The sequence below is a fragment of the Naegleria fowleri genome, assembly GCF_008403515.1.
Source record: "Naegleria fowleri strain ATCC 30894 chromosome Unknown tig1, whole genome shotgun sequence".
Taxonomy (NCBI): Eukaryota; Heterolobosea; class Eutetramitea; order Acrasida; family Naegleriidae; genus Naegleria; species Naegleria fowleri.
In genome coordinates, this window is record NW_025407933.1 from 370369 (window position 1) to 383799 (window position 13431).

At 36.8% G+C, this 13431-nt stretch overlaps 2 protein-coding genes across 2 annotated transcripts; one reads left to right on the plus strand and one right to left on the minus strand.

Moving 5' to 3' along the window:
• Positions 1–199: 199 nt before the first annotated feature.
• Positions 200–12695, minus strand: FDP41_000171 (uncharacterized protein; the record flags this gene model as incomplete). The annotated part of the gene is made up of 3 exons (XM_044704824.1): positions 200–1023; positions 1074–12116; positions 12173–12695. 3 exons carry the CDS (start codon positions 12693–12695, stop codon positions 200–202), a joined length of 12390 nt encoding a protein of 4129 aa, XP_044569845.1.
• Positions 12696–13072: 377 nt separating this feature from the next.
• On the plus strand, positions 13073–13393 carry FDP41_000172 (uncharacterized protein; the record flags this gene model as incomplete). The annotated part of the gene is made up of 1 exon (XM_044704835.1): positions 13073–13393. One exon carries the CDS (start codon positions 13073–13075, stop codon positions 13391–13393), a length of 321 nt encoding a protein of 106 aa, XP_044569846.1.
• Positions 13394–13431: the final 38 nt, after the last annotated feature.

Sequence of the window (13431 nt, forward strand, 5' to 3'; positions counted from 1 at the left end):
CGGCGTAAAACAAGCTGGATGTTGCATTTTGAACGGTGCAGAGTTCATCATCTGGTTCATGTTGGGTCATTGAAATTGTGACAAAGGTCGACCCATGCAGAGTAATGACCTACTTCCATTTCGAACACAAAGCATTAAAAAGGTTTACCACAGCGATCTAATGGCAATGCTTTTTTAAGTGTTTGATTTTATTGAGTTTTTAAATATCAAGCTGACAGAGCATGGCAACACCTTCAGAGACCCAGTGAGATGGAGGTTTTTCAGTTGGCAACTCGACGCTAATCACAAAGTTCGTGGATTGACCCAACGATGAAAGTTTACCCTTTCTCTCGCTTGTCTTGTACAGAGGACACTCGTAGCATTTTGGAGAGGTTTTGTGATTCTTTTCTGGAAGGAAATGAATGATTGGCATTTTCACATTCATTTCACCATTATCTGATTCCTCCAACGTCTCCTTATCTTTGTTCCATTTTGCTCCATTCAAATACAAACCATACACATAGACACCATCCTCAGGACCTTCTTCAATTTCTTCTGGAGTCATTTCATGCATGATTCTAAAACTGAATGACAAAGAATCAATTTCAACATTGTACTTTCTGGCATACGTTTGTAACACTCCAGTGAAGAATCCTTGTGGGAAGAAGAATCCAGACAACCAGAATACCTTTGGAAGACCATTTCTCAACCAATTTCTCATAAAAGCAACTCTCTCCACTAAATCTTCTATCCAAGAACCAAGTGGTTTTCTTGAAGGGTAGGCTGCCCACAAGTCAGGTACTTCATTATTCAAGAGACTCTTAAATGTTTTTTCGAGCTCACTAGACATGAGAACAAGTCCATTTATCGCTTTTTGAAGTTCAGTTAAAGTACTTCTAATCTTATCAAGCAATTTGTTGAATTTCATCATTTCATGACTTAATACTGTGGATAGTGAATGCATAGCTCCCTTTTCAGTACGAATGAAAGTATTCTTTCCAGCCTCAGATTTACTGAGATTTTCAGGAAGTTTAGACAAAATTTCTAAATGAAAGTGTCACTTTGCTAAAGTTTAACAATTGCATAATACTTACTGTTTGCAATTTCAGTCACAATATATTCCATATGATGTTGTTTGGAACCTCCTGAGCTCACAGATTGAGTTCCCATCACTGTAGAAATTAAATAATGTGTTTCTTGCATTTGGAATACCATATTAGCATTTTGATGCATGTTGAAAATGGCAGGTTCATCATTATCTGGAAGAGATGAAATAAATTGTCTGTAGTCATCAATAGGATCCGAAGAAGGAATTCTGTAAATATCAGAAGGAGCAAACTTGTAATCATGAGAAAGAATTCTGTTTGAGAAATATTGAGATAGGATGGTGAGTAACACTCTTCGATCATTTGGATCTGTCACTCTTCCACCATACACAATTTCACCAATCACATAATTTAAAGAATCCCAAGGAATGTTTTCACGCTCTTTGAGGAACATTTTTAACCACAACTGTGCAACGCTTAAATCTGAATCGTTGAATTCGTACTTGATGTTCCAACCAAGAGGACCAAATTTCTTACGTTCTTGAATAACGCCATGGAACAGACACAAGCCAAACAAAAGCTTTCTGAATGCGAGTTTCTTACTACATTCAGGGAATTTCTCGCTTTCTTCAAAGCCATTAAAGTACTCATCAGATATTTCGTTATAGGTTCTAGCGAGATTAGATCTTAAACCCTTTGGAGGTTCATTTGTTACTTTCACGCTGTTTTGAAGAATAGGTATTGGGAAATCCTTAGAGGGCATTGATGTTAACCATAATCTGAAATCTTTGTGAACAACTGCCATTGGTGAAGAAAACTCAGCAATTATATTCTCCAACGTTGGCATAAAGGATACAAACAAATGGCAATTTTGAAGCAGTACCCATTCGCCATTCTTTCTTCCTCTTTCGATCAGTTTTTTAGCAGAAACTTCTTGACCTTGTCCAAGAGATTTGATATGCAGCTCATGCTCTTTTTCAGCTGCAAATCGTTTTAACATGCTGGTAGGGTCTGCACCTTGAGAAAGGATAAATGTTATTGGAGTACTTGGGGTTGAGTCACTGAGGGCTTTTTCGAGATCTAATCCAGGAGGTCTTATGAATGACTCACCCAGATGGTTTTTGACAAACTCTTTGCTGGCTAATAATACTTGCTCTTCTGCGAAACACTTAATGAGAAGTAATTTGTGGAAAGGCTTAATTTTCTCTTCCCAAGCAAATGGTAACTCTTTACCATATGCTTCAGTATCCTCAAAGTATTTCTTCCAGGTGAAAAGATTTCCTGTCACTGAAGCTTTAAGTCCCTTCAGTTGAGGAATTTCTGCGTCAAGAGCAGTCAACAAATTCCAGGACAAATCTGACAGCCAATTAGAAAGCTCATTCTTACTATCATAAGTCAATGGGGCACCTCTGAGGAACAATAGCCATTCGTTTTCATCGATGACTTGATCATACAATAAAATTCTTGTGCAAATAAGGAATGAGAATATAATCTTATCCTTTTCAAATAAACCTCTGCAAACATTTGTGAAAATATACTCTGTGATATTGGATATGAGAATTGGAAGAAGTTGTTCTGTCGAGAGATCGTGATGTTGCTCCTTAGTCTGTCGAATACACTTATTGAATATGTCTTTGAAGTATTCTAATGAATATTGATACATTGGATCAATATTCGCTAAATCAGCCAAAACAAAGTACAAAATCGAGCCACGGACTGCAATAATTCTATACTTTTCTCTTGCTTGATCAATTTTAAGCTCTGTTTCTGCAGCGTCCTTGACTCTGTCTTTGATAACATTTGATGTGTTTTTGGAATCGTCAAGAGATTTGATGATTTGAGTTTTGTCCAAAATATTTTCATCTTCTTTAACTGATGACAGACTGTCAAGAATCTTCTTTTCGATCTTTTTCAGGGTCTTTTTGTCGTCTGCAACGCTTACAATAAGTCTGTCTCTTTCTTCTTCCAGACTAGACTCGAGAATTCTCACTACATCCGCAAGAAGTTGGTCCTCTAATCCCTTTGTTGTAACAGTAAAGTTGACAAGAGTCACCTTATTACAAATTTCTGGCAGATAGTGAGGATTAGAGAGCTTAGTGGTGAGATACAACTTGAATGAAGGACTAAAGTCAATTTCAGCATTTCCTATTTTCATTACAAGCTTTCCTTTGCTCTTGAACACTTCCTTGTTCAAAATGGGTTGAAGAGTTGGATCAATTTTTTCTGCTAATCCTTCGATCATTACTGGTTTTCCTGTTGTGATATAACTCTCTAAGGTTTTGATATAATTATCCTCTGATTGCTTCAGCAATTTTAAGGTGTTTCCTTTTTCCATATTTTTGATCCAAGAGTTTGCTTGTTCCTGAGGATCGATCAATAGAGGCCATCTCTTTGTTCTAGTTACGATAATGGCATTTTGGATTGAATAATGATCCATTGGTAAACCTTGCATGCCCCAATCTCTGATGCCAATCGGATCTGCAATCACCTTGTCTAAAGAATAGTTATCACTGAATGGTATGCTATGTTCTTTGCAATATTCACACCATTTGTCGAGCAATTCTTTTCGGTATGGAGATGTCAGTGGACCACAATAAATGATGAATGCTGAAGCAATAAACATGTCTCCAACTATGTTTTTGATTCGTTCATCAAATTCAGCAACAGAGAGTGTCCATCTTTCGTATTCTTCTTTAAGAGAAACTGTGAGTTTTTTAGCTGCGACCAATCTTCTTTCTGAAATTTCTTTCTGCTCTTGAAGCATTATTTTCTCCCTATTATTTTCTTCGAGTTGTTTTTGAAGTTGTGCAAGATATTCTGTTTTCTTTTGGAGCTCAGCTTCTTTGATTCTTAGAGTTGACAATAATTTTTCCAGCTCTTCCTGGGCAGCAGCAGCACTCTCCATTAATGGTTGTACAACTTTTTCAACCTCATAGTATTCTACCATTTTTCTCACCCATTTGCAAAGAGATCCTGCTGGTCCAGAAGCCTTATAAACAACAGCTTCTTGGAAGTTCTCGTCTTTCATTAATTTCTTAATCTTGGCAACGATTTGAGGAGTAACTCGTTCTTTCATGGTTTCCTTGAAGGTCAAGATTCTCTTTTTGAAGTCCATTGCGCTCATTGCTTTTTGAGCAGCCTCCCAATCGGTCTTTTTCTCACCTAACAGAATTAATACTCCTTCAAGTGTTGTCTTCACAGGCATTACAGGATTTTGATACGACCGAATCATGTTAAGCTCAGGACCTCCAAGTTCACTAACTGCCTTTTCTGCTTCTTCAAGTGCAGGAAGAACATCTTTTAGCTTATCATCAGCGTCTTTTTTCATTGCCTCAGCTATTTTCGCCTTTTCATCAATTTCCTTCTTTTCCGCAGAAATGATTTCATTGTCTTTGTCAGCTTGAGCTTTCTTTTCCAGTACCTCCTTAGTAATAGCTGTATTTTCAATAGTCTTCTGCTCAAGAATAGGCTGAAGTTGCTCAATTTCCTTTTCACACGAGGCAACTTTGTTATTTGCTTCTTGTAGAGTAAATAAACCTTTTTGAAGTTTGTCTTTCGCTTCTTTTAGCTCCAGACGCTGTTCTTCCAACAAATCTCCATAAAAGTTTATAAACTCTAGGTAATGTGATGGAGTAATATAAAACTTTCGTCTTGTTTCTTCTTCGAACTTCTTCGTGATGTCCACAACGTCTCTATGAATTAACACACAAGTATCGACAATTCTTTGTTTGAGATTCTCGTTTCCAACATTAATTTTTTCAAATTTTCTTTGGGCTACTCCTCTAAGGGCAACTGCCGGCCATTCATCAAACCAGTTAATAGTTGTGCAGTTGACTAACGATGGGAACATTCTAATTCTTCTTCTGAAATCATCACCAACAGGACTCATACATATAACAATATGTAAATTGTCTCTAACTCTTTTGATGAAGTGAGAGAATATCGCATCTCTATTTTCTGATACACCTGCTTTCTGTGCAATTGGTCTAATTTCATTGATTAACTTCTCTTTTTCATCTGAAGGGAAAAGATTTGGAACCTCTCCAGTATTTAGAATATTGTTGATATCTTCAAGGAATGAGTCATCCACAATGTGGGCGTCAGTAATAAGAAAAACAACTGGACCACCTTCTACTCCTCCTGCCATTCTAAATAAGTTTCTCAGATCCTCTCTGAAGTCTTCAATATCATAATTTCTCTTCAAACTAATTTCGAATGTTTTGTATCCGACAATAAATGAGGATAATCTGGTAAGACTTTGTTTTCCTGAACCTCCAACTCCAATAAGCAATGCATTACTTCTTTTTTGTGATAGAATTCTGGTAATTCTTGTAATGTGTTTAGATGCGTCCGGGAAAAAGACAAGATCAAGTTGTCCTGCGTTATTTAGGTTATATCTCATTTGGTAATCGTCTAGCTCAGCCGGAAGCTTGGTAACATTAATTTGTTGATAAAGTTTCTCCTCGCTATCTCCTTGGTCCATAAAGTTGCCAAATAAGATGGCGTTCTCGCCCATAAAGTCATTCTCATCCCAATTTTGTCCTTTGAAATATCGCTTCAATAAATCAATAATCATCGCTGTAAAATCGCTTCTGTCATGGGTATTAATAAGTCTATCAAACATGCATCTGGAAGTCTCGTGAGAAAAAAGTTTCAAAATTGTGTTTGAATCCTTGGCATTGTTCGGATTCATTTGAAGCATTCCTTGGAAAACTTTAGACAAATCTCGAAGATTGAATGTGTAATGGGCACAGTTTGGTGTAGGTCTAAATCTATCACACACCTTTCCATAGAGTTCTATTGCTGTTTTAACTAGTGGTTTTGTTAGCCCTCTAATTTCTTCAGAGAATGAATGAGAAGAAAAGAACCCATCTAAAATACTTTCAAATATAATGGTCATACTATTCTTTGATAACTCAGGAATTCGTAACAAGTGGAACAATCGTAATAAGCGAGGCGTTGTTGGATTTCTGCCGCCTCCTGGAGGACCGCATGCAGCTGCAACTGTTGAATCATGAACCACCTTCCATGGGAACTCCTCTCTATTCGAAACATCATAGAATCCTCCACATCCAATCATTTGCCTTATCAATTCTATAGGAGGTTGTGCTCCGAATTGTTCAAGATTAGGCATATTCAGATCATCGATAAATATGACAACTTTCTTGCCAGGAGGAGCGTATAAGGCTTTCTTTTTCTCCACTAGCTTACTTTCAATCATTTCTCTCGTTCTTCCACTGTCAGTTCTAGCAGAAAATTGAACCGAAACAAGTTCAGTAGTAAATGATTCGTTATGACGCTTGAACTCATAAGATTGTAGGGCATTGTTGATCAAAATTGTTTTACCAACACCTGTTCTTCCGTTGAAAAGTGTTGGTTTCTCGCTCTTCATTAATGTCTGGATAAGGTAGGAGTATCTAACAGTGTCAACCGTGGGAACAATTATTTCATAAAAAGGTACCTCACTCGAGTATTTAAATTCAGGCTTCAGTATCTCCCAATTTACAAAGCAAACAGAGTCAAAGTCAACAAAGAAGTCATAACATGTTCCATTTGATGGTACTAAACCAGACTTTTTGAATTTCTCTTTAACAAATCTGTCGAACTCAATCATGGAGCTATCGATGATATTTGCTCCAATTGACCAAACATATGAAAAGACGAACACTAGACTCATTAATTGCTTGCTCTTCTCTGATTCGAGCTTTTCAAAATGATCAAGCAACAACGCGTCCATAAGTCCACACAAACTAGTTACCAAATTCAAATTTGTGCTTGGTACATCTTCTTCACATTGATTTCTGATGAAATCCAAACCATCTTGAACGAACTCATCAAACATCTTTTCCAACAATTCTTTGAGGTCAGCATGACTTGAACTAATTTTTGAGTTCTTTAGCCAAGATGATACATAAGGTCTCCATCCTAGCTCAGTAGGATCTACGAATACCATTCCACATCTACTAACTGTTGCAGGTGAAGCCACAGCTAAGTCTTGAACCTCAAAAATAAAGCTTATTTTGTCATTAAGCTGGATTCGTTCAGTATTGTCCAAACACAACAGTTTGCTGTCATCAAGAACAGAGTTCATACTTTCAATCCATAAGGTATCTACAGGACCATCAAAAATGATCCACTTTTTGTCGTCACTTGTATCCTTTGTGGCCTTTCTTGCAAAGTGTGGAATTAGTCCATCAAACCATTCTTGTGTGGTCATGTTCAAGACCCCGTACAGTTCTCCATAAGTAATGGATTTTGGGTTTAGCAAGAATTGTTGCACTCTATTCACGTGATTAGCTGTTGAATTCAATTCATCCTTTAAATAATTCATGGTATCTCCGAGAACAGTTCTTATCTCCGTTTTTCCTCCTCCAGTTGGACCTACGAGCATAACACCATGGCGAATAATGAGCGTGTCGAAAAACTGAACAATCTTCTTGACAAATGCTGGTACTGGCTCGAGTTTTCTTCTCTCTATGATATGCAATAGTCCTGCCTCAAGTTCGGCGTTCTTTTCAACAGGAGCATCAATACCTGGAAATAGATCAGACACAATTCCTTGAAAGAGTGACACGTCTTCCTTTACAAATTTGGGAAGATTGCTGTCAATCATAGCCTTCATCAATGTAGTACTTTCACTGAGATGTGGATTGGCTCTTTTCAATTCACCTGCCATAACTAAAACAGACTTCATCGCTCTCATACCAAAATCGTAATGATCTTGGCTTGACAACTGCTCGTTTGACAACTTGTAGAGCTGTGTCATTTTTCTTGATAAAGGTAATGCATCTTGATATCCCTCTGAAAATAAAATAACTTCTGCAATCATTCTATAATCAGGCAACATGACTGCAACAGGTCTGAATAGTGCCTTCAAGTTGTCAGGTAGTTCTGTTCTTCCTGCATAACCTGGATTCATTGTAATAAAAACTCCACAAGTGCTTCTAAGAGAAATTTCTTGGTCATCTTCAAGGAAAAACTTTGTCTTTTTCGCCTTTAGTGCATCTTGAATTGTAAGCAATTGAGTGGCTATAACAGACAGCACTTCAGCATTGATTCTATTGAATTCGTCAAAACATGCCCATGCACCTACTTGGACAATACCACTGAAAAACTGGTACATCATTGTGTATGTAACACCTTCACTACAATTATATACAACACAAGGCCTTGCAAGAGCCTTCGCTAAATCTTTGACTGACTCTGTTTTACCCGTTCCTGCTGGCCCCTCTGGACTTCCTCCCAAGTTAAGATGTAATGCTCCTGTTAGTGTCATGTAAACTCTGTCTGTGAGAGGAGTGATGACAAGTCTTGATTGTATTCCTCCATATTCGTATCCGTATCTGAAAACAGAGTTGGATTGTCGCACAATGCAATCATCTACATCTGACTCCCAATAGAATCTAAGCTGTTTTAACCAACCAAAATTGTTTACATCATCTACTCCTTCTTCAATCATTGATTTAACCACGTCTCTTGCATGTACATCCAAAATAATCATAGTTCCAATAAGCTTGCGTTCGTTTGAAGAGAGCTTTGTTCTAGTTAGATACGCCAAATCATTCAAGAGAGTAATTGATTTTTCATAAAATTTTTCAAGCTCCTTCTTTGGGTTTTCTGAGGTTAAACAATTTGTAACTTCATAACACCAAAATATTTGAGATACAGTTAGAACAACTTGAGCAATATGATCTCTCATCCATACTGTTCTTTCTTTCTTTGGATAATCACGAACTGCACGTTTCATGAATTGACGTAGAGTGTCGAACATATGTTGTTCGACTTCTCTCAACCAGTCCTCAACCACATCATCAGCTCTTGTTGTAGTAGAAACAAATTGAACTCTTTCACCCTCCTTAGAGACCATTCCTTTGACATACTTGGAAGAATCAATGTCTAATGACTTCATACCTTCAAAACATTGTGGTAAATAAGGTTGAACGGCCTGTGGGTTGCTTGTATGAGAAAGTATGTCTATCAAATCTTCATTAGACAAGAAATAAAATCTTGGAAATAGATTTCTCTTCTTTTTTAAGTATTCTTCCAAGCTCTTTTCAATCTTGTCAAGATGCATGTTGTGACCTTTCAGCTTATCATATAGAGAGCTTTTCACAGAGGATTCAGCTCCAATAATCACTCGATGAACATTCTTAACTTCCTTTGCTCTCTTCATTGCCTCTTTGTAGAACCTATCAATGGATACAAACAATTTGTGATCTTCTTTCAACTCTGCTGCAATATCAGCTGACACAAAGACGTTCTCTAAGTACATCCATTTCCTTTGGCAATAAATAATTTCATGTATAGTTGCATATATCAGATTAAGGTCGTTGTATAGCTCTTCCACCTGATCCTTTATAGCTGCGACAAATCTCGAGCTCAAAATAGTTGAAAGCACAATTCTATCGTCCTCTAATAGAGCTACAATGTCTTCTACGCTTCCAATGATCGTCATATCCTTGTGAGCAACAATTGGAAACTCTGCTTTGAACCAATTTTCTTTGACTTTTTTCAGCTGCTCTTCAAGAGATGCTTCGTTAGATGCTTGTTCAGAAACCTCTTGTATCTTCTTTCTCTTATCGACAATGTCAGGATCAAATAAAAGACTTAATTCAAAGTTTCTCTCTGAGATTGTTGTACCAACAATATTGTCTAACACTCTCCAATGTCTTGTCCTGAGTGAGACGTTCTTAAGATCTTCAATAATAGGTAAAACTATTCTCCAGTGGTCTGTGTAATCCAATAACTTGGATATAACAGGGTTTTCTGTTTCGCTATTCTTTTGAAGATGTGAAGCAGTGTATTGGAATTGATCTACGTTTCTCTTGATATCCTCTGCAACAACTTCCTTGAATATTTTACATTTGTTTTCCGACTCAAAGATGATCCAGCTCTTCATCGTAGTCCAGAGCTTTAGTTTGAGATCTATTTCCTTAGAAATTGAAGGCATCTCGTCGATTGTATCAGGTTTGACTTTAAATAGTTCCTGATATCCTACAAGCTCTGCAAATCTCTTTTGAGCTTTATCCATTCCGTTCTTCAAGTCCGTTAGGTATGCAATTACTTCTTCTATTCTTTCAAGAGATTCTGTGTTATTGACTTCAAACACCATCGCATCTTTCGACTTTTCGGAAAAGTCTTGAATTTCTCCTCTTAAGTCATCAATCTTTCTCTTTAAATCTACAGAAAACTTATTGATACGATCCTCTTTGCTGTCTTCAGCTCTGCTGATAGAAGATCTTAACGTTGAAATCGTAGAAACTGTATAGTCTTGGAAAAAGTTTTTGTCTTCTAGCGGTACTTTCACTTTTTCTTCTTCCATTAATTTGTAAAAGTCGAAAACGGTTTTGAATTCAGTTTCCAAATCGTCTAAACTTGCCACCGTCTTTTCGACAAAGTGCAAGAACTCTACAAAGTCTTCCACAGATGCAGGAAATGCTTTGAATCTCTCCATAGATTTTTCTAGCTTCTTGTAGAGGGCTATGTTCTTCTCTTTTGAAAGCTCTGGTAAAATTTTATGAAGTTTCAAAAGACATTCGCCAGGAGAGGGTAAAAAGGTTTCTTTCAGCTTCTGGGTGTCAACATAGAAAATTCCTTTGTACTTGTATGTTCTCATTTGTTTGACCTCTATATCCTGCTCCTTATATTTGTTCATTTCTGCTTGGAACCATTCTAAAGGATAATCTTTTTCCTTTATGACAGTCATGTCCGTCTCCAACATTTCCTTATTCTCCAAGTGCTTAATCTTGAGAGGCTCGTATTCTTTTGCATATTTTTCCACGTCTTTAAAAGCCAATGACATAGTTTCCTTAATACTCTTCACAAGTCTATCGTATGACTCTCTTCTTACAATTCTCTCCTTTATAGTTATGCCCTCACTAACAATTGCTTCTGCTCCTTTATCGTTGACAACAGGATCAGTGTACTCTTCGAATTTTTTCTTGGTTATGAATTTTTCTATTTTGATTGCATCAAAAAATCCTTCTATTACTTTTGCAACTCTCTTATCAAATTGCTCTCGGGATGGAAGAATTTGCAACCTTTGATCATTCAACCGTATCTCAACCTTGAAGAGAGGAACAATTTCAAGATCGTCAGTTCCAATTAGTCCTAGTTGCATAATTTCCTCTTCTATATCTTTTTCGCTATTCTTGGAGAGCGTGGTAATTTTGTTTAAAATTCTTTCAACAGACTTTTCAACAAGTTCTATCAGCGCATCTAAAACAAGAAAATCTGCAAGTCTGATAAAGTTAATAATTCTCTTGCACACTTTTCTCTTCAATGACTTCTCTGTATATGTCATATTATAAGACGGATAATTGGTTGCAAGATTTCCTCTATTTCCTCTCTTTGATGAAACAGCTCTTGTTGACCTATTCAATGGTGCATTGTCGTCAGCATCATCTTCCTCCATTTCATCTTGGTTTTTTTGCGCCTGATTATAGCCAGAGAACTCTTTGTGTTTTTGTTCAGGGTCTGGAATTTGCTCAAGGTCGCTGAATCTATCTCCAAAACCAGCGGCTATCATTGTGTCCCTACATGCCTCATAAGTAATATCCGTAATGTTTTCACATATTTCTAAAAGCCGTTTTGAAATTTCGTCTTTCTGAGTTTCTTGTATTTTAGAAAATTCATCTACTGTCAAAGTGTCTCCCTTATTGTCTTTGAATAGTTCCAATTCAGTAATTTTAATGCATTCCATACGAATATCTCTCATTGCTTTACAGTTATTAATAAAAAATAGTCGTTCAGTAAGTGTTGCTGAAGCCAACGCTCTATTCTTTCTTATTATCATCTTTTTAAAAAAGTAAAAGGCCTTCCACTTTCTAAAGTTTTTGAAAAATTTAATTTTCAATATCTTTTGGAAAGTGTCATGTTCTTGAATCCATCTTGAAAGAGGTGTAAAATCTGCTTCTCCATTTATAAAGTGCGTCACTCCACTTGCGCTCATTGTATAGTAATCAGCCTTGTCATTTATAAATGAATGGGGCACAATTTGTAATTTGTATGGATTATAAGGTTCGGTGGTATCCTCTTGAAGTGGCACAAGATAGACATACTCCATACTTGACGGATTTTTCTTGATTCGATCTTGATTAAATTTGATTTAGCCAGGTACTGAACGAACATGCATAGAAGAAACTTACCAATAAACCACATGGGATTCTTCCTTCCAGAATTGATCAAGTTGTTGTCTATCTCTACACGAGGTGATTGAATCCCTATTGGTTTTAGTTTGATTAAATTCTTGTCAACCTTTTCAGCTTTGTCATCATTTTGTTGAATTCTATTGAGAGGTGTTGAACTTCTGATATTTACAAGTTGCATAGTTTCATCGGTTTTGTTGAGAAAATCCAGTTCATTTGGTTTCACTTTCTTTTGCGCCGGAAATAAATCGTTATTAATATCCTTAGGTTTTTGAACATTTGACACTTTTGAAAATGTTATATTTTCACATCCTATTGAGAGTTTTTCATCCCTGTTGGAATACAATCGAGTTTTTAAGGTTTTTGAGAACATGGACTGTTCCGCTTTCATTGATAACTCGTCGGGCAGGGTCTTTTTTGACATGTTCATATTGGATCCTTCATTTTCGTTGTTATTTGCCAATGAAGCACCGCCCCAAAAACTGTTCGTGGTGTTTTGGTTGAATTGAAAGCCCTTCTTCATCATGAATTTTTTTTCGTTTGGTCTGTAAAATCAAAAAGGCGCGAATGGCATACAACGACAGCGGTGTTTAGTGCTTTCACTTGCCATCATCATGATCCATGAGTTGTATTCCTGTTTAAATAATATTTAATATCAGCAATGATTTAAAAATACATGATACAAACAGAACGTTCATTATGAGTCGTGATGATCTCTCTGGAGAAGATCCAGCCTAAGCGATGTGTGGTTTGTTGATACCTTTAATTTTTTATTGTAAAGTTTTGATATTCGGTTGACCAGAAATATTTTTGAAAATTGTTTCGAAAAAAATTGGTAGGTTTATCCTTGCTCACGCGCTGCTAAACCTTATTTTTGTTGTTGCTCAGTCATAAACAAACATGACCAGTAAGAGAAAGAACAATGGTAGAGCTCTAGTTAATAGAGGTAAGACTAGAGCAGTCAGATGCGATAACTGTGGTAAGAGTGTACCAAAGGACAAGTCCATCAAGAAGTTCTTGGTTAGAAGCATGGTTGAATCCGCTGCTGTCAAGGATATTACTGACGCATCAGCTTATGAGGAATATGCTTTGCCAAAGATGTACCTCAAGCTCCACTATTGCATTTCCTGTGCTATTCACGGTCGTATTGTTCGTGTTCGTTCCAAGGAAGGAAGAAAGATTAGAGCTCCTCCATCCAAACCAAAGAGAAAGACTGAATAAGTTGTTACCTGAAGGTCCAAATAAACCACAAAAAATCC